This window comes from Narcine bancroftii, chromosome 2, assembly GCF_036971445.1.
Source record: "Narcine bancroftii isolate sNarBan1 chromosome 2, sNarBan1.hap1, whole genome shotgun sequence".
Lineage (NCBI taxonomy): Eukaryota > Metazoa > Chordata > Chondrichthyes > Torpediniformes > Narcinidae > Narcine > Narcine bancroftii.
The window spans coordinates 96120899-96140701 of NC_091470.1; the positions used below are offsets into that span (position 1 = coordinate 96120899).

Genomic DNA, 19803 nt, shown 5'->3' on the forward strand with positions numbered 1-19803 from the left:
CTCATTCACAGTTACACATTAAATAATCCTTACCATAAATAAACCTTGACTGTACATAGTTACTCTACCCTGAGCTCTATAAGGGCTGCCCTTCCAACAGTGCTCCTCTTTGGCAGTGTGCCACTATCTCAGTCACTGTGTATATGTGTGAGAGCGAGAGAGACTGTTTTTCTCCTACAGCGCAGCTCTCCCTCACTGCTGTCTCTCCAGCTGAGTGGCATCCCCAATATTTCATTGGCCTTGTTGGCCCAGCTTACTGGCTGGAGTCCATGGAGTGAGAGCTGAGACCGTTGCCGTCTGATGAAGGGTGATAAGACATAAATCCGTTTTGAATCAAGGTAAGTCGGGGTCGACCTGTATCGTGCTCTGATGAACCCAATGCCATTTTGTTAAAAGTGATTTGGAACGCAAGCACAGATTGCCGTCACTGGGGAGGGAGAGTGAAATGACACCACTGGCTTACCTGGAGCCACCTCATGCTCCTGGCAGCAGCGGGGACGTCGTCCTCCTAGTAGGGACAAGGCAGACTGCTGCCAGTACAGGTAGCCTCAGACCCAGATAATTTCACCCTATGATGCGAGTCCTGGAACGGAACTCCATTGGAAGTTGGGGTCTTCCTGTATTTTCAATGGAGCTGTTTCCCAGTTCTTGATAAACATTGTGCATTTTAGTTTTGCTTTCATTAGATATATTTCCATCAATCCTCCTTTCTCCAAGCTCACCTCATGGTCCATTTTCAGCATTCTTTCCCTAAAAGGTGGAACAGTGTAGCACAGGAACAGACCCTTCAGCCCATTCTCTGTGCTAACCACAATGCTGAATTAAACATCCTGCACTTTATCCACGCATGTTCCTCCTCCCCTTTCTGGCCATGTACCTGTCTGAGCATGGCTTTTAAATCTCCTCCGACCACCCCCCCCCCCCCTCCGACAGCCAGTTCTAGTACTTTGTGCAGTGAAGTACTTTCCCCATGAACCTCCTTTAAAAGTTCCCTTAAACCTGTGCCCTCTTGTATCTGACATTTTCACTGGGGAACAACTACCCTATCTGCCTGCTCTGTCAGTACTTCTTGTGATGTTGGAAACTTCTAACTGGACCCTCAGCCTTGGAAGCTCCAGGAAAAATGACTAAAGTATCTCCGACCTATCTTTGTAGACCTTACTCACCAAACAGGGCAATACCCTTTCTGAAGCCTCTGCATCGTTCTTTGTTACCCCTATCCCTGCAGTGGGCATCAAATGGATTTACAGGAACAATAAAGGGGGCAAGGTTTGATCAGCATGCTCTGAGAGCTGGTATAAACCTGATGGACTGAATGTGTTTATCCTGTGTGGTAGGGAAATATGAGAGAAAGGAGAAGTGGATGAGAGTATGATACATAAGTTTTTATGCGACAGAACTTATAACCATCTATCTGAGGTCTTGAGAGGCTGACTTGAAAGTCATTTCCAATAATCATCTCCAGTTTCAATCTATTCCCTTCACATATTTAATGAAATTCCACAAAATTATATCAAACATCCTTTTGAGCTTTCACCTCATTGGCATCAAGGGAGCTGCTGGGTGGCCCAGCACCACAGTGACCGAATCTTTCCAGGAGTAAGGAAAAACAGTGTGAAGGAGTGCCTGGTCCATACACGTACACACACATGCACACAGTTGTGTTTAATGCAGTCATTTTGTTTAATGTTCTTGCCATTCTGGGACATTCAGTGCCTGTTATGCTCAGTCAGTTCTGAGACAATCAGTCATGTCGTCACAGAAACTGACGTAAGGACATTAGTGGCTGGGTGTGGTTCCCTTGAACTCGCTGCCCATTCGTGTCGTGGGAGGGAATAATCCCTGGCTTCAAGTCCACTCTTTCTCCCTCACAGTCACTTCCCTGAATTCAGGAGGTGGTTCACTACTGGTCTTGCGTGGGTGCTGTCACTTAAACTGAATGAGTTTAACTGTTTCCTGGAGCACGAGTGGTATGGACATACACCCCTGTGGCCTGGATTGTGTAAGAGCACTGGAGCTCAGGTTGGCATGGGACTGAGACATTATCCAACCCCTGATGGTCAATGCCAGATCTGGAGTTGGTCGTTAACAAGGAGCAAGATTGGTGAACCATCCTCCTCTCCTTTCTGTGGATAAGTACATGGTAATTGGTTCAGGGAGTGGATGGCTATCACCGTGGAATAATCTTGGGGACGACACATCCACTGCATTCGTAAAGGTAGGTGGGTGAATGAAGGGGCAGGGAGGAGGTGGGTGAAGGAGCAGGGAGTAAATGATGAGGGGTTGGTGGGTGGGTGAAGGTACAGAGAAGTAGGTGATGCATGGGTGAAGGCAGGGAGTAGGTGGGTGGGTAAAGAGGCAGGGAGTAAGTGATAGGTGAGTGAAGGGACGGTGTAGATGATGGGTGGATGATGGGTGGATGATGTGTTAAGGGGCAGGGTGGGTGGGGGGATGATGGAGTGGGTGATGGTGGGATTGGTGATGGCTGGCTGGGTGATTATGTGGGTGATGGAGTTTGGGATAATGGGTGGGGGCTGGTGGGAGATTATGGATGAGTGGGTGATGGGACAAGCTATGGTAACAGTTTGCAGTGTGGTTGAGTTGGACTGAATGTGGCCTGTTTCTATGCAGTGCAGTTCTGACTATAGTTCACACCTTACAAAGTTACGCTTTGGATTGTGATGGGAGTTTCTATGCTGGGACAGGTTGGTCTTATGGATGCTTTCCACAAGACCTTCCACTGGAATCTCTAGTAAAAGAATCACTGGTGACTTGGAATCCCAAAATCAAAACAAATCCTCAGGAGATGACGCAGCATTCTGTGAAACCAGACCACTTTGATTCGCTTTTCAATTACGTAACTCCGTCTATGACTGAGTACGTAGTCAGTGACTGAAGTAGCACGACCTCTGTTCTGAAAATGGTGATGGTTCGACATTTTGTCCTGTAGAAGTTTAAGGGGTTGATGTGATGACACAGCCTCACTTGACCCCATCCTGCACTGGGATTGATGAGTATATCCAATGGATGATACTCACTGGAGACACACAGGAGACTGGATTCTGGAACGACACTTTGCTGCAGGAACTCTGCAGCACCAGTGCAAGATAAAGACCCGAAATGTCGACCATTCTTTTTCTCCCAGGGAGGCTGATTGACCCACGGAGTGTGTAATGTTCGATGCCCACAGCCGCCCCTCTGCAGAGAAATGGTCCTCAGGTCTCACCAAAGGAGGGGTGGCTGGAATTCCCCAGAGGCAGGAATGGAAGAGAAGAGTGAAACACAAAATTCTTCAGATGCTGTGATTACATAAGAAATAGGAGCAAGAGTCGGCTATTGTTCCACCATTCAATAAAATCATGGCTGATCTGATCATTGACTCGATTCCACTCACCTGCTTTTTCACCATGTCCCTTAATTCCTTTCATGTGTAAAAATCTATCTAACTGAACCTTAAATATGTTTAATGAAGTAGCTTAAACTGCTTCCCTGGGCAGAGAATACCACAGATTCATGACTCTGGGAAAGTCAGCTTTTCCTCATCTCCATCTTAAATCTACTCCCTGAATCTTGAGGCTGTGTCCCCTAGTTCTGGTCTCACCTACCAGTGAAAACAATTTCCTTGCCCCTATCTTATCTATCCTTTTGTTATTTTTAAATGTTTCTATAAGATCTCCTCTCCTTCTGAATTTGAGTAAGTATAATCCCAGGTGATTGAGTTTCTCCTCGTAGGTCAACCCCCTCATCACCGGGATCAACCTGGTGAACCGTCTCCAAGGCCAGTACATCCTTCCTCAAGTATGGAGACCAGAACTGTACACAGTTCTCCAGGTGCAGCCTCACCAGGACCTTGAACAGTTGCAGCTTGACCTCTCTGCTCTTGAATTCAATTCCTCTAACGATGAAGATCAACATTCCATTTGCTGCCTTAATAACCTGTTGTACCTGCAACCCAGCTTTTTGTGATTCATGCACAAGCCTCCCAAGTCCTTCTGCAGCCTGCAGTTTCTCACCATTTAAATAATAATCTACTCTTATTTTTCCTGCCAATGTGGATGACCTCGCATTTACTAACGTTGTCCTCCATCTGCCAGACCTCACTTAACTATATCCTTCTGCAGCCTCTCCACATCCTCAGAACAATTTGCCTTTCCACTCAATTTAATACCATCCGCAAACCTGGCTCCACCCCACTCTGTCCCCTCTTCCACATCATCAGTGTAAATGGTGAACATCTGCGGACCCAGCACAGACCCCTGTGTCACCCCACTTCCCACTGTCCGGGGCCAGTCAGAGAAAACATCCATTTATCCTGACTTTAGTAAAAACCGGCTGCCTTGCAGGTTTTGCCTCTTTAGGCAAAAGCTAGGAGAAGGCAACTCCGATTTCAAATCCCCGGGCTCGGCTCGCCCAGCCGTCAGTACCTGGAAAGGACCCCAGCAATGGGCAAATAGCACATATCAGGCTGACAGCTGTGACAGAGCGCGGGAAACAGTTTCCATAGCGATCTGCAGCAGCAAACCCGGTGGGCGAAGGGTCCGTAAGGACAACAGCCAGTGAGCACGGTCTTGGAACAGACCACTGTGGGGCAATCCTGTGTCACTCTGGCTGTCGTGCCTCGCACTCTGCCAGGCCCAGTGGCATGGGACCCAGAGGGAGGCATTTGTCCTGGGCAAGCACTTTGCCCTGGCACACAGTGCCTAAAGCTGAAAAACTACAAGGCACCGTGTTCATCTTTGCTTGTGAAGGGATGGGCCATGGATGGATGAGTAAAAACATACCATAATGCTGGAGGAACTCAGCTGGTCTTTCAGCATCCATAAGAGACATTTGTTGCTGACAGTTTGGGTCTGAGCCCTTCTTCAAGGAATGAGCAAAAACCAGGAAATCTCAGAAGAGAGATAGTGCTGGCCGGGGGAGGAGTCCAGACCAACAAAAGGTGTTCATTGGATCTGATAAGGGGAGAGGTGAGAACTGATTATGTCTGTGCGAAAGGAGAAAGGGGAATGGGAGAGAGAATCAAAGTTGGTGGAAGGCGATGGGGGAAAAAAGTGAGGGGGTGGGGGCATGGGTTTAACAAAAGCCAGAGAGGTTGATGTTAAAGCCATCCGGTTGGAGGGTGCCCAGATGCAAGATGAGGAGCTGTTCCTCCAGTTTGTGGGTGATCTCAGGCTGGCAGTGCATGAGACCATGGACAGATATGTCTGCAAGGGAATACGGTGGGGAATTGAAATGGATGGCACTGGGAGATCCACGTTATTCTGGTGGACAGAGAAGTGCTCAGCAAAGTGATCTCCCAGTCTCTCCGACGTAGAGGGGTGAAAGAGAACCCCATCTCAGCTGGTCAAATGTGGCATGGAGTGAGTTAAAGCCCAGCTCAGTGCCCAGTGCCAGAGCCAGATCGGATGCAAATAACTCAGAGCTGCTGAGTACTCCGCTGTGCAGTGACTGCAAAGCGTTCTCCACACCCTCCCTCCCTCTCTGCATTTCACTCACATACACCCTGGCCAAATGACCTTCATGAGTGGCAGGAAAGTGCTCCAGTCAAAACGTGAACTTGGTAGAGGACTTTAGCCCTGCTGCTGGGGGGACCAAAAGATAAAGGAAAGGAGAAGCAACACTGAAGCTGCAACTGTAAGTCGATGTTTCATCCAAAATTGAGGGCCCAGAGGAAATGTTTTTTATAGTTTCCACTGCTGGCTTGGAAAAGAATGTATTGGCAGGGCGGCCACACCACTGATTCCAGGGTCTGTCAGTCTCTTCACCAGTGTCTGAGTCACATTAAGCTGCGCTGTGACAGGGTGTGCGTCTCCCAGAGTTAGTGTCAGAGCCCACGTCTGTGTGTATACAAATATGTATGTTTTGTTGGCATATGTTGTTGGCATGTTTGTGTGTGTTTGGTTGTGTCTCTGCATGAACTTGTATGTGAATGTGTTGTGTGTCTAGTATATGTAGGTGTGTGTCCATGTGTGTGTGTATCAGTGCATACCAGCAATCCACGGTGTTGGTGACTAGCAATCATCAGCCAGTCAGCCTGGCAAACCTTGGGCAGGAGGTGAAAGAGAGAGAGGGCAGCTGGATTCCTGCATATACCTGAATAATGAGAGATTTCCCTTGGGGTTGATGGGGAGAGAACACAGACAGAATGTGTCACCTCGTCTGAGGAGAAGTGAACTCCTGCCTTTCAAAGGAAGAATGAGGTGCATTCCTGCACCACACTTCACTCACTGAGAAGTGAGTACCTGGAAAGGACCCCACGACCGTGAATGTGTGCACAGCAAGATCCCACAGCCAGAGGTGCTGTGGCCTGATGTTTCTGTCTCCAGGGAGGTTTCCTCTGATCTTCAAACTACTTCACATCTCCTCAAGATCGGTGGCTCAGGTTTACATATCAGAAGGACGGTGCACCACAGAGGGCTGATCCTTCCCTCTCAAACAGCGCGGCCCACCAGAAAGTGCAGACCCCTCCCCCAGATGGTGCAGACCCCTCCCCCAGATGGTGCAGACCCCTCCCCCAGATGGTGCAGACCCCTCCCCCAGATGTTGCAGACCGCTCCCCCAGATGGTGCAGACCGCTCCCCCAGATGGTGCAGACCCCTCCCCCAGATGGTGCAGACCCCTCCCCCAGATGGTGCAGATCCTTACCCCAGACAGTGCAGACCCTCACCCCAGACAGTGCAGACCTCCCTCCCACCTTCCCAGATCCCCCCCCCTTCCCAGACAGTGCAGATACCCCCTTCCCAGTCAGTACAAACCCCACCTCCCAGACAGTACAGACCTCTTCCCCACCCCAGTTAGAGCTGCACTGGAGGGCAGTCTTGGTTTTTCTGAATTAGGACATCCCCAAAACTTTCTGATGTAAAGATGTATTCTGCCACCACCCTTGGTTTAGCCCACCCCTTCTCCACTCCACCCACCCAGGGCCATCCCCCACTCTGTACTCTTCTCTCCCCTTCCCCATTCTGCTCTCTGATCCAGGCCCTTCAGCCTACTAGGTCCTTGCTGTCCACTCATTCGCATTAACCCCCACTCTAAACCCATTCTCTCCACTCTCACCCCAGATTCCACCACTTACCTAAAAATCAGGTGCAATTTACTGCAGTTAATTAACCCAGTGAGCCTTGCAACCTCTGCGGTCACAGAGAACGTGCAATCGACACAGACAGCACCAGAAGTTAGGGTTAGGTTGGGGATTGAACCAGGGCCTCTGGAGCAGTGAGACAGCGGCACTTGCACTGTGCCCCAGTGCCTCCCACCTCTGTGACCTCCATGACTTTCCCTACACGTGAGGTGCGGCCAACGAGTGTACGCCCTTCGCACGTTGTACACAATGATCCAGTTCAGTAGCCATCAATTTGCCATGAATTACAGAACAGCAAAGAATCTGCTGGGGAAACTCAGCAGTTTGGGAAACGTCAGTGGGAGAAAAGCAATGGCCGACATTTCGGGTGGGATCCCTTCATCAACAGTGTCTCCAGTTTCCATGAATTACACCGGACAACAATTTTTTTTCAAAAATTTTGCTTCCTCCAAAAAAATTGGGGATTCTGATAAATTATTTCAAAATGAACACGAAGATTATTTCAGGTTTGCGTACCACTTAGGAAGTTGGAGAAACATTAAATTTTATTGAATTTAGCATGTTTAATCGCATCATGACACTGGCACACTGTGTTCATTCGACTGACCTAAAGATGTTTTGTTGCTGATTTTCGTTTGTACTCAGCATCTGATGCCTCTTGTATCAGTGTCCAACAATAGTCAACCAGCACTGATGGATTCCAGTTGCCTTGATACCATTTTTTCATGGTCGCAATGTCCTGGTGAAACCTTTCACCGTGTTTGTCACGGGCGGCTCCAAGATCAGCAAGGAAGTCCAAGTGTGAATGCAGATAATGAATTTTCATTGACATGCTGCAATAGGTGGTTTTGTACGATTGAAGGCTGCACAGTTAGTGTAGCGATTAGCACCACGCCTTTACAGCACCAGCGATCGGGACCAGGGTTCGAATTCCGCGCTGTCTGTAAGGAGTTTGTGTCTGCGTGGGTTTCCCTGGGGGCTCCGGTTTCCTCCCACCATTCAAAATGTACTGTAGGTGTAGGTTAATTGGGTGTAAATTTAAAATTTGAAGTAGACTTAAAATATGACAGGAAGTCACAAAAATATATGTGATAGGAAAACCTTAAGATGATTTTTGTAATCAGTAGCCCAAGATCCATAAAATGCAGTCAAAAATGTCCAGGAAGCAAAATCTTCCTTGTCCGGTGTTATCCTGTCTTTTCCCCCTCCTGTCCGTACCCTTCAGGGACTATCCATGGGGCGAATCAAGCACAATGGGCTCTGCCCACTCTTGAAACCTCTGCTCTCCGTTTCAAGTGGGCGAACCACTCTGTGTGTTGCTGTGCCAGTGACAGGAACTGAAAGTGAGTCACTGATTCCTCCAACTCCATCAAAAGCAGCATGTCTCTCACCAACTGCTGGTCTCAACGTTAACCCTTAAACCTCCTTACCCCTTCTGTGGGAGGTCCAGGCTGCACTTTAATTCAGGGTAATGGAGCACGGTTTTCTTCAGACTAACACATATCTTGGAGTGAATTCCAAGCAGTATTCTAATTCAGGGACTTTCAGTCTATATGCCAATATATACCAAGGAGTTAATTAAAGAAGTCCCGATTATCGGGAAGTGAATTAAATCTTAATATCTAATCCAGACATTCCAGGGTTTATTTATAGAGAGTAATATATCCCTGGGTGTGTTAAATATTAGATTCTATTTGGGTTCAAGGGGAGGATTATATACAAATTAACAAGAGACTATGGACCTCTGCACCCATCTCTGCAACCGGATCCTTGACTTTCTCATCAGAAGACCACAGTCAGTATGAATCGGAAACAAAGTCTCTTCCTTACTATCAACACAGATGCACCTCACAGATAAATGTTTAGCCCACTGCTCTACTCAAACTCTACACCCATGACTGTGTGGCCAGGCACATTTCCAACACTATCTCCAAATTTGCTGATGACACCACAGTTATTGCAGAATCACGGATGGCAATGAGGAAGCGTACAGGGAAGGAGATCGGTTGCCATGCCATCGTTGATGCCATAATGAAGAAGGCTCACCAGTGGCTATACTTTGTGAGGTGTTTGAGGAGATTCGGTCTGTCACCAAAGACTCAAAAAACTTCTACACATGTACCATAGAGAGCATTCTGGCTGGTGACCTGGTACGGAGGTACCAATGTTCAGGACGAGAAAAAAACTCCAGAAGGTTGTTAACCCAGCCTGCAACATCATAGGCACCAGACTTCACTCCATCGGGGACCTCCACAAGAGGCAGTGTCTTAAACAAGTGGCCTCTATCTTCAAGGACCCCCACCACCCAGGTCAGGCCCTTTTCACTCTGCTACTATCGAGGAAAAGGTACAGGAGCCTGAAGACGAGTCCCCAGCGGCACAAGGACAGCGTCTTCCCCGTTGCCACCAGATTCCTGAATAATCAATGAACCACAGGCACAGCCTCACTTTGACTTTTTTCTTTTTCTTGCATGTGGTTTAAAGAAATGTTTGCCCTGTGATACTGCTGCAAAACAACACATTTTGTGACATGATCATGACAATAAATTCTGATTCTGAGACCCAAGGGTGTTAAATCTGTGGAATTTGTTGCCACAGGCGGGTGTGGAGGCCGAGTCATTGGGTGTATTTAAGACAGAGATTGAAGGTTCTTGATTAGCTGGGGGATCAAAGGTTATGGGGAAAAGGCCAGGCAGTGGGGCTGAGTGGGAAAATGGATCAGCTCATGATTGAATGGCAGGGAAGACCCGATGAGCTGGATGGTCTATGGGTTGCAGGCTGGAATCTAATCCAGGGGGTCAAAAGTTGAGATGAAGTGTTTCACGGTGAAATTTGAATAAGGGGTTTCAGTGGTTATATGCAGAATAGAAGATATCTAGAATCTTCTTGAGGGATCTATAAATTTGAATTGACTTGTTTTATTGTCACATATATTGAGATATAATGAAACTCTTTGTTTTGTGTGCTATCCAGGCCAGTCAACCCATACTTAAATACAAAAGGTAATGCAAAAAATAAAGGGGCATGATATAGTGTTGCCCTTTCTCCTTCCTGGTTTCTGTCTTGTTGTTTGGGATCTGGCTGACAATGGTGGTGTCATCCGGAAACGTGGATGGAGTTCGAGCAGTATTTGGCCAAAGAGCTGTAGCTGAGACCTAGATCCAGGAGTTGCAAATTGCCCATTTGGGTCTATGATGTTGAATGAATAGTCTGTCATAGGTGCCCCAGGGCTGAATGCAGGGCTGGGGCAATAGCATCTGCCGTGGGTCTGTCACAATGGCAGGCACATTGGAGTGGCTCGAGGTCATCTGGGAGGCTGGAGTTAACGTGAGCTATGACCGGCCTCTCGAAACATCATGAAAATGGATGTCGGAACCACCAGGAAGTCAGCAATAGGTTTGCTGTGTTTCTGGTCCTGCATTTCTGGCACTACATTTCTGTGTGTTTCTGGAACTGCGTGGCCCATTGTGTTACTGGTACTACCTTTTTCTGCTGCATTTCTGGCACTGCGTTTCCATTACTGCATGACCTGATGTGTTTCTGGTACTCCATTTCTCGTGTGTTTCTGGTACTGTGTATCTGGTACTGTGTGACCTGCTTGGTTTCAGATAATGCGTAACCTGTTGCATTTCTGATACTGCGTGACCTACTGTGTTTCTCCAACACGTGTATTACAGTCAATAAGGCACAATGTCTTGCTTTTCTGTGGCACTGAAGTTAGGGTTAGGTGGTCTTCTGAAAGCAGACGGGAGGCCGATGAGCAGGGACAGGTGTCTGTGAGCACTGCCACCAGCTGTTCTGCACAGGTTCTCAGGGAACAGCCAGTCGCTTTCTGTGGTTACACTTTCAGGAAGGCCGGTCTGCCGTTCTCTGAAGTGACCATGTGCACAGGCCCACCTCAGATGTCCAGACAGGAGACATCAACTGACGTTCAAAGTCCACTGAGCTTGTCAGGTAGGGATGGTTCTTGCTTGGAATCTTCCCACAATAGCAAGCATGCCTTGCCACAATTTGGGGGGGAGGGCTGTCTGTGAGCTTCCCCTGGGATTCCCACTTGGCGTGATATTGCCTCTTGGTGTCCCTGATAGCCTTGCAAAGGTTATACATCTTTACCTCCTATGGATGCTGTGAGACCAGCTGAGTTCCTCCAGCATTTTTGTTTTTACCACAAATCACAGTGTCTGCAGACTTCCGTCTTTCACTCCATTCAGTTGCAAAACTTAGTCCCAGATGACTTGAATCAATCAGGGACATCTCAGACCCAGGCTTCAGTCAGGAGTGGATCTCCTGGTCAGCCATGGTTTCTGTTTGAATGACTTGTACACAAGATGAGTGATAGTTTGGAATCTAGTCCCGACCTTTTATGTCAGTAGAATAACGTATCTGTGTGTATGTGAGCTGGAGTCAAATAAAGGGGACTGTGCATTTGCATGGAGAATCTCAGGTACCTGAGAGTGTGTTGCAGTTTGAAACACAAGCAAGGGTTTGGCGTTAGAATAGTGCGATCTGGGAATGAATTCCACACTGTGATCTAATTCAGTTGTTGAGGAGTTCATACGCAGAATAATTGATACTATGTAGCCGTGCACTACTCGAAAGGAGACACACACATAGTGTAGTCAGGTTAAGCTCTGAGTTTTATTAAGGCTCAGGCCCGACTTTTATACTTGCACTGTTCCCGCTGTAGCCCCCCTTGGCTGACGTCACTACATGCATAACAAAAGCGGGCTTCCTGTGCGTGGGATACTTTCCTGCATAATAAGGCCCTTCTTCCCCACGCTCTGTCCCTGTCTGTTGGCTGTGCAGCAAGGCCAGCGCCATTTTTGGCTCCCCTGCCCTTGCCCCTCACCCACCGGTTCACTTCTTGGGGCCAGTGCCGCTGTGGGGACTGATGGCCTTTGGCTACGCTTGCCACCCGGAGAGCCGGCTCGATCGCCACCGCCGCAGGCCGCCACAACTGCAGCACCAATAAATTGCAGGCTGGAGCTAGATTCAGTTCCTTTTTTTGTCATGTAGTTTTGGTAAACCACTGTATGGATATATTTATCTGTCTGGGCACACCCATTGGCCAACTGTTCCTGTGGCTCCTCAGGCGTGGGGGAGGCTGGGGCAGGTGGTAGAGGGGAAGGGAAGGGAGGGAGGAGGAGAGGGCAGGGTAGGGGTGTGGGATGGGTGACCAGGTGAAGGCATAGAAGGACAGGGGAGGGTGCGGAAGTGTAGCTCACAGCCCCCTCCCCAGTTCAAGACAGTCAAGCAACATGGACATACTTCCATTCTATAGCAAATAAAACCCTATCATTTTGCTGAACTTCAATCGTTTGGAGTTATTGATGATGCGCCAATATTAAAACAGGTGTAATACTACATGAAATTTGCTTCAGTCTGCCATCAGGACAGCATGGTTCGTGCAACGTTGTTACAGCGCCAGTGATCCGGTTTTGTCTGTAAGGAGTTTGTACGTTCTCCCCGAGTCTGCGTGGGTTTCCTCCGGATACTCCGGTTTCCTCCCACCCTTCAAAACGTATGGGGGTTGTAGGTTAATTGAGATACTTGAACGGCATGGGCTGTGGGATGGAAGGGCCTGTTACTGGGCCACATGTCTAAATTAAAAAATAAGGCAGACAGATTCACCATCAGCAGAAATTGCCAGACACCTCTCAAAGTCAGAGAAAGAGAAGCAAAAGAGAGCGCCCCCCCCCACCAAAGTCGCCGTGTCTGTGGATTCGCCTCCAGCGCTCACGCAACCTCTGCAGCTGCACAGACTCCTCTTCAAACCATTGACAACTGGAGCTCCAGATCCGAACCTCCGACACAATCAGGAAACCTTCAGCACCCTTGGCACCCTCTCACGCCCCTGGTGCGGGTCCTTTGACCACAGTCGCCTGCAGCCCGCCGGAGTTACAGAAAGTTGGGATTTTATATGTAAATATTTAAATGTACAAAATGTTCCTCAGAGTGCACTTGGCGGAGAATCTCACCTGGTCCCTAACACCAGCTCCATCGTCAAGAAAGCCCAGCAGCACCTCTACTTCCTGCGAAGATTGAGGAAAGTCCATCTCCCACCCTCCATTCTCACCACATTCTACAGAGGATGTATCAGGATCATCCTGTGTAACTGCATCACCGCTTGGTTTGGAAGCTGTACCACTTCGATCCACAAGACCCTGTAGTAGTAGGGTAGTGGTCAGCGGAAAAGATCATTAGGGGCTCTCTTCCTACCGTGAAAGACGTCGACAACACTCGATGCAAGTGAAAGGCAGTAAACATTGTGAAGGGCCCCACACACCCCTCACGTAAACTGTTCTCCCATCTGCCGTCCGGTAGGAGGTACCGTAGCACTCAGGCCCTCACGTCCACATTGGGCAACAGCTTTTTCCCCGAGCCATCAAGCTCCTGAATTCCCGGAACAGATGTGTATTGGGTACCATGGACTTTTACTGTATACACCTTAATATTTTAATGTGTTTAACATTCTATTCTAACCTATATTCATGTAAATCTACTCCAAGGTCCTGGAGAAACACTATCTCGTCTTTACCACGTGAGCACGATATAAACGATAAATAAAGGGGCCTTGACTTGATGTTACTTGACGTTGCTTCACAGAGTGTCCTTGGCTTTATATTATTGCAGCAATATTGAGAGATTAGCCATTGTGAGTCTTGACAAAAAAAAAATAATTGACTGGCGAATTCCCTTGTTTGTGAGGTGTTTTGTTCTAGAAATGCAGTCCTTGGTTAACCTACGTCAGCGACCATGACCCTAGTTAATAATCAAATTGATCCTGTGAGAGTTTCATCAAAGTTTCATTTAACATGTAAACTCCTGAGGGTGGGCTAAGAGGAGATAGGAGATTGGACAGGGTGTAAGAGGTGAGGGAAGGTTTGAGAGAAGAGGAGCTGGTAAAGAAGAGATGCTGCTCTGTCATGCTTACAGGGCTAGATCCAGACGCAGTGACCGTTGCACTGACACACAGGGCAGGATCCAGGCGCAGTGACCGTTGCACTGACACACAGGGCTGTATCCAGGCACAGTGACTGCTGCACAGACACACAGGGCTGGGTCCAGGCACAGTGTCGCTCCACTGTCTGAGGTCCTGATTTTTGAACAAAGATTTAATCTGATGCCTCGCAAATGGAAACGTTCATGTGTGACTACCAGAAGAAGCCTAGGGAGTTCCCTCAGTTCTCACCACCCAATGTGCCAATGCCACTGTGCATTTTAGGTCTGGGTTAGAGCTCTAGAGAAGACATGCACACTCAAGGGTACAAACAGTACTGATTTATTGGGTCATTTGCTCTGCCTTTTATAGGCCGGCCAAGTCTTGCTGCTACATCATCAGTGGGTGTGGCCGATTGCTGATTGGTCCACTTCCTCCGTTGCCATTGAGGCCTATGGAGGAAGGTTGCCTGTTCAATCATTGTGTTCGGACATCGCTACTTTTTTGGTCGCGGGGTAGGCCACGCGTCACTACACCATTTTATTTTATTTAGATATATCTTACGGTAACGGGCCCTTTCAGGCCACGAGTCTGTGCTGTGAGTTACACCAATTAACCTACAACCCCTAATACATTTTTGAAGGGTGGGAGGAAACCCACGCAGACATGGGGAGAACGTACAAACTCCTTGCAGATGGTGCGGGACTCATACCCCTGTGTGCTCACCGTCACGCCAACCGTACCACCCCATAGGATCTTCCTGTGGACATCTCCACCCCCAGGATGTCTCATACCCTTGAACCAGACTTCATCCATTGTGAGACGGTTTTGGATATCCTGAGCTAGTGAGGCCAACGATCTTCAATGTTTGCCTTCACAAGGATGATCATGGACTTCAGGAAGACAAAGGAATGACCACCTTCCCCTACATGTCAACAACTTTGCAGTGGAGAGTGAAAAGCACCAAGTTCCTTGGAGTTTACTTAACTAGTGACCTATCAAGGGCACACCTCACTTGTCAGGAATGTGCAAGAGCAAGGCTACGGTCAACCTTCTATAGAAGCTCTATCGACTGCATCACAGTGCGGTACGGATAGTGCAGAGAAATGGATAGAGGTCAATTCATAGGACCATAAGAGTGGCAGAGAGGATCACTGGGTCTCCCTCCCATCCCATCGATGTGATCTACCAGGATCGTTGACTGTAGAGGGCGCGCATTGAGGACCACTTCCAACCCACACAGACCTGCTCCCATCGGGAAAGAGATCCAGGAGGATCAGAGCCTGCACCACCAGGCTGAGGAACAGCTTCTTCCCACGGACAGTGAGAACGCTGAATGACCAAAGGAACTGCTCACACTGACCGTCCGAGACTCTCATATTTACAGAAGAGCGTTTATTTATCTGTGTAGATTAATGCTTGTTCTGCATGTGTATCATTTGTCTGTATTTGTGTTACCTTCTATTTTGGCATATAAGTCGAGTCTTGAAACCCTCAAAAATCAGTGTCATCTTATACGCCAGATACAAAAATGAGTCCTGAAATTCAGCTCCAAAATAAAAAGACCGAAGTGGATTCGGCGAATAAGACGACTCACCAAAAAAGAACCCAACCTATTAACAAATTTTTCAAGCTACCAGTAGATTAGAAAGAAATCGCTGGATTTCTTGGCCATCTATGACTTGTAACTTAAAACTCGCTTCATCCCTTTGTCATTTTGCCAGAGGCTCCATGATAACAACCACCTTCTGGCAACACCCAACAGACCAGTCAATACGATTTTTGGACGGTGTGGCAATATGACTACCAGCCAATAGCAGGGGGTGATCTCTATACCTGCAGGAAGACAACCTAAGGGCTGACTCCACCTGGCCGGCTGTCAATCAGACAACCCGAATATCGACCTGAGCCAGCTCCTCCTGAGCCAGTCACACGGGAGCCACCGAAGCATGAACTGGTGTTCAGACTTTTACCTGAATAAAGCCTGATGTACAGTCTTTTGAGTTTTGTGCTTGCTTTCTGCTACCTCAGCACACCACAGAAGGTCGACTTATATGCCCGATGCATGATAAAATCATGAAAATAAGGCTGAAAATGGGGACCCGACTTATCTGAAGGTCGACTTATACGCCAAAATATACGGTATATCTGGTTGTGTTTTGCACCGAGGACCGGAGAGCGCTGTTTCATCCGGTTTTACTTGTACAATCAGATGACAATAAACTTGACACAACTAAAGAAATAGTGGCCCAATCCTGTAGGACCCTCCCCCTCTTGGTCTCAGCCTTTCCTGAAGCCATCTCCAAGTGAGCAAAGTATCCTAGCAACAGGCAAAATTGCGGGTTGGCTTGGTGTTGTGGAAAAGAATGAGTAATACTGGCCTTTTGGAATACTGCACACAATTCCCGGATCCAACCAATGGGATTTTGGAACAACAGCGCAATAACTGCTCGGACACAGTGAATCAGCCGCTCTCCCACTGCACAGGATTAACCCCTGTGTCACTGCATTAACCCTCTGATGGACGTAACTCTGCCCTGAGGGAGCAGAGCTCAGGGGAGTCAGACAAGAAGCTCCTGTGGGTCAGCAGTCAGGTTCATGTGTTCTGGACTCAGTGAGGACAAGGGCAGCAGTTTAGTGGAGTAAAGCACACAGGTCTGCAGAGACTGTGGTTGAAGTAAAATCACCATGCTGGAGAAACTCAGCAGGTCAAACAGGGTCCTTTATGTAGCAAAGATCAAGATACAGAACCAACGTTTTGTGCTTGAGCCCTTCATCAAGGTATGGGAAAATGTAGACAGGCACCTGAACAAAATGGTGGAGGGAGGGATGCAGGGTAGGATAGATACAGGGTAGGATAGGGATAGGTGGATAAGGGAGGGAGGGCACAGCAACAAACGGGGAGGAGAGGGGATGGCTCTGTGAATGGAGAGGGAAGGGGGTGAAGAAATGGAGGAAAGAAGACAGCGATGGGGAAGAGAGGGAGAACAGGGAGTGGGCTTGCAGAAACTGGAGAAGTCGATGTTAATGCAGAGTGTTCAGACGGAAAATTAGATGATGCTCCTCCAGTTTACAGGTGGCCTTGGTTTAACAGTGCACGACAAACGTGTCTGGAGTGGGATGCAGAATTGAAATGGTGGGGCACTGGGAGATCCCTGTCACTGATGTGGACAGAGCAAAGGTGTTCAATTTAGTGGGTCTATTTTTGGAGGGCAGTTTGTGCACAGTTTCCACGTGGCTTTGTGGACTTGGTCACACGTTGGTCTCTGGAGTCTCAGCAAAGTGGGGGAGGTTTCTGGTAAGAGAACTTTGATCCTTGTTCCAACTCCAGGAACGTTGGTTGGGTCCTTTTCGTTCAGCTGCTGTTCAAAGACAGCAGGGGACGTGGAATTCCCCAGGATCCACTTTCCTCATTCATACTTCCGGATTTGTACTGTGCTGTAAGCAGAGTTTACATTCCTCTTTGGAACAAAGCTGGAATGAGATTAATGATTAAACTAAATCAATAACTTAATTCAAATCTAAGTTCAGTAATAATTGTCATGCTCAGAAGCAGCATCATTAAAACCTTGTGTATAGGATTTAAAAAATTACTCTCTAATCTACTTTATCACATCCCGACCCAGTCAACTCAAAATACAGATTTATTGTCAGAGTACGTACACGACATCACATACAGCCCTGAGATTCTTTTTCCTGTGGGCGAGGCAGAATGACCACTTATTGGCGGTTCATAGAAAAGCTGTACTCAATGTACACATTGTAAACAAATAAAGAAACATAAACAAACTGATAGTACAGAACTATGCTTGATTTGACTACAGTAACAGGGAAAAACCACCCCTCTGCATCCCCACATCCCCTAATGATCTTCTCCCGTCTTTGAGGATGATGTGCCTTTAGGAGAGTGAATCCTACACCTCTTTCCTGATGGCAGTGGCTGGGTGGTCAGGGTCCTTGACGATCGCTGCTGCTCTCCGACGGCAGCGTTCCCTGTAGATATTCTCGATGGTGGGGAGGGTTTTGCTTGTGAATGTCCTGGGCTGTGTCCATGACCTTTTGCAGGACTTTACACTCAGGGGTACTGGTGTCCCCAACCCAGACCATGATGCAGCTGCACTTTCCGCCACACATCTGCAGAAATTTGCCAGGGTTTCCAATGCCATACTGAACCTCCGCAAACCCCTGAGGAATTACAACTGTTACATATCTCCTGTCATCTGAGTGACTTCCATTGACTCTGTCCACCACAGGGCTGACACAGTTTGAAATGATTATGATCTGTGAGGATCTCTTGGTATGTGGCCATTACAAACAGCACTACTCTGCTCACAGCAGATAGAGTCCCTTTTCCATCTGGGGGATGCACTTACCTGCAAATGCCATTGGTTTGTCATGACACTGAGACAGTTGGAATAATGGATGATTTCAGTGCCACAGAAGCTGACTGGGAGAACTGGAAACCAAGCTGCTCTGTGCCCCACAGCTCCAGTGATGCCAGTTCAATGCGGATTGTGTGGAGTTTTCACGCTCCCTCTGTGATCGTGTGTTTCCTCACTTGCCATCCACATTCCAAAGACATGTGAGTCAGTGGATTCATTGGCTAGAGAATTGGGGGGAGTTAATGGAAATGTGAGGAAAATGATATTAATGGAATTACCCTGAGAGCTGGTTTGCACCTTTGCGGTAAGAATACAAAATAACCTGCACAAGGATAACCCTGTGTTGAAAGGTGCTCTCTTGTGGTCACAGGGGAGATCCTGCTGGGATGGGAGCTGGTCAGAGGAGAGCTGATTGAACAGGACCTGGTGGGGTGGGAGCTACTGCGGCAGGAGCTGGTGGGGCAGGGGCTGTTGGGGTGGGAGCTGGTGGACTGGGACCTGGTAGAACGGGACCTGATATGGTGAGGGCTGGTTTGGCGGGGGCTGGTGGGGTGTCATTAAATTAGTGTCATCAGCAAATACACTGCACACTGTCCCCCTCTTCCAGATTGTTAATGCATAGTGTGAACAGTTGAAGGCCCAGCACTGACCCCTGTGGCACCCCTCTCACTACCGATTGCCAACCAGAAAAGCACCCCTGTACCCCAACTCTCTGCTCTCTATTGGTTAACCCATCCTCGATCCATGCTAATACATCTCCCCCCACTCGATGCATCCTTATCTTCTGTATGTCATCCATGTGCCATCAAAAGCTTTCTGGAAATACAAGTAAACACCTTCCACCTGTTCCTCTCTATCTACCACACTCATTATATCCACAAAGAACTCAAGTACAATTGTCAAACAGGACCTGCCTTTGCTGTATCTGCCTGACGGATCCATTTCTCTCCAGATGCCTCACTATTTCTTCTTTTACGATAGTTTCAAGCATTTGCCCAACTACAGACGTTAAACCAACTGGCCTGTAGTTCCCTGCCTTTTGCCTACATCCTTTTTTGAACAGTGGCGTGACACTCGCCATTTTCCAATCCATCGGGTCCTGCCCAGAGGCCAGAGAATTTTGGTAAATTATCACCAAAGCCTTGTCTATAACTTCTGCCATTTCTTTCAGAAATCCCCTGGGATGAATTCCATCAGGACCAGGTGATTTATCCATCTTTAGACTCTCAAGTTTTCTGAGTACAACCTCTATTTCATCCAAGTCCTCACCTCCCATCACATCCATAACATCTGTCTTTGGCATGTTTAACGTGTCCTCCACCATGAATACTGCGACAAAATAGTCTTCAAAGCCTCAGCCATTTCCTCATTCTCCCTTCTCAACTTTCAATTGTCGAACGT

General features: G+C 47.9%; 1 protein-coding gene across 18 annotated transcripts in view; it reads left to right on the forward strand.

Moving 5' to 3' along the window:
* The first annotated feature begins 1818 nt into the window (after nt 1–1818).
* LOC138753929 (vinexin-like) overlaps nt 1819–19803 on the forward strand; it is an 83492-nt gene continuing 65507 nt past the window's right edge. For 3 of the 18 annotated variants that reach the window (XM_069917502.1, XM_069917503.1, XM_069917505.1), the window contains exons 1-2: nt 1819–2218; nt 19574–19605. In XM_069917502.1, the coding sequence (XP_069773603.1) occupies nt 2141–2218; nt 19574–19605 (110 nt within the window). In that variant the 5' untranslated portion in view covers nt 1819–2140. Of the gene's footprint in view, nt 2219–5480; nt 5635–18506; nt 18603–19573; nt 19606–19803 lie in introns of those variants that run through there. The other 15 variants (XM_069917516.1, XM_069917507.1, XM_069917518.1 and 12 more) reach the window with 10 other exon arrangements.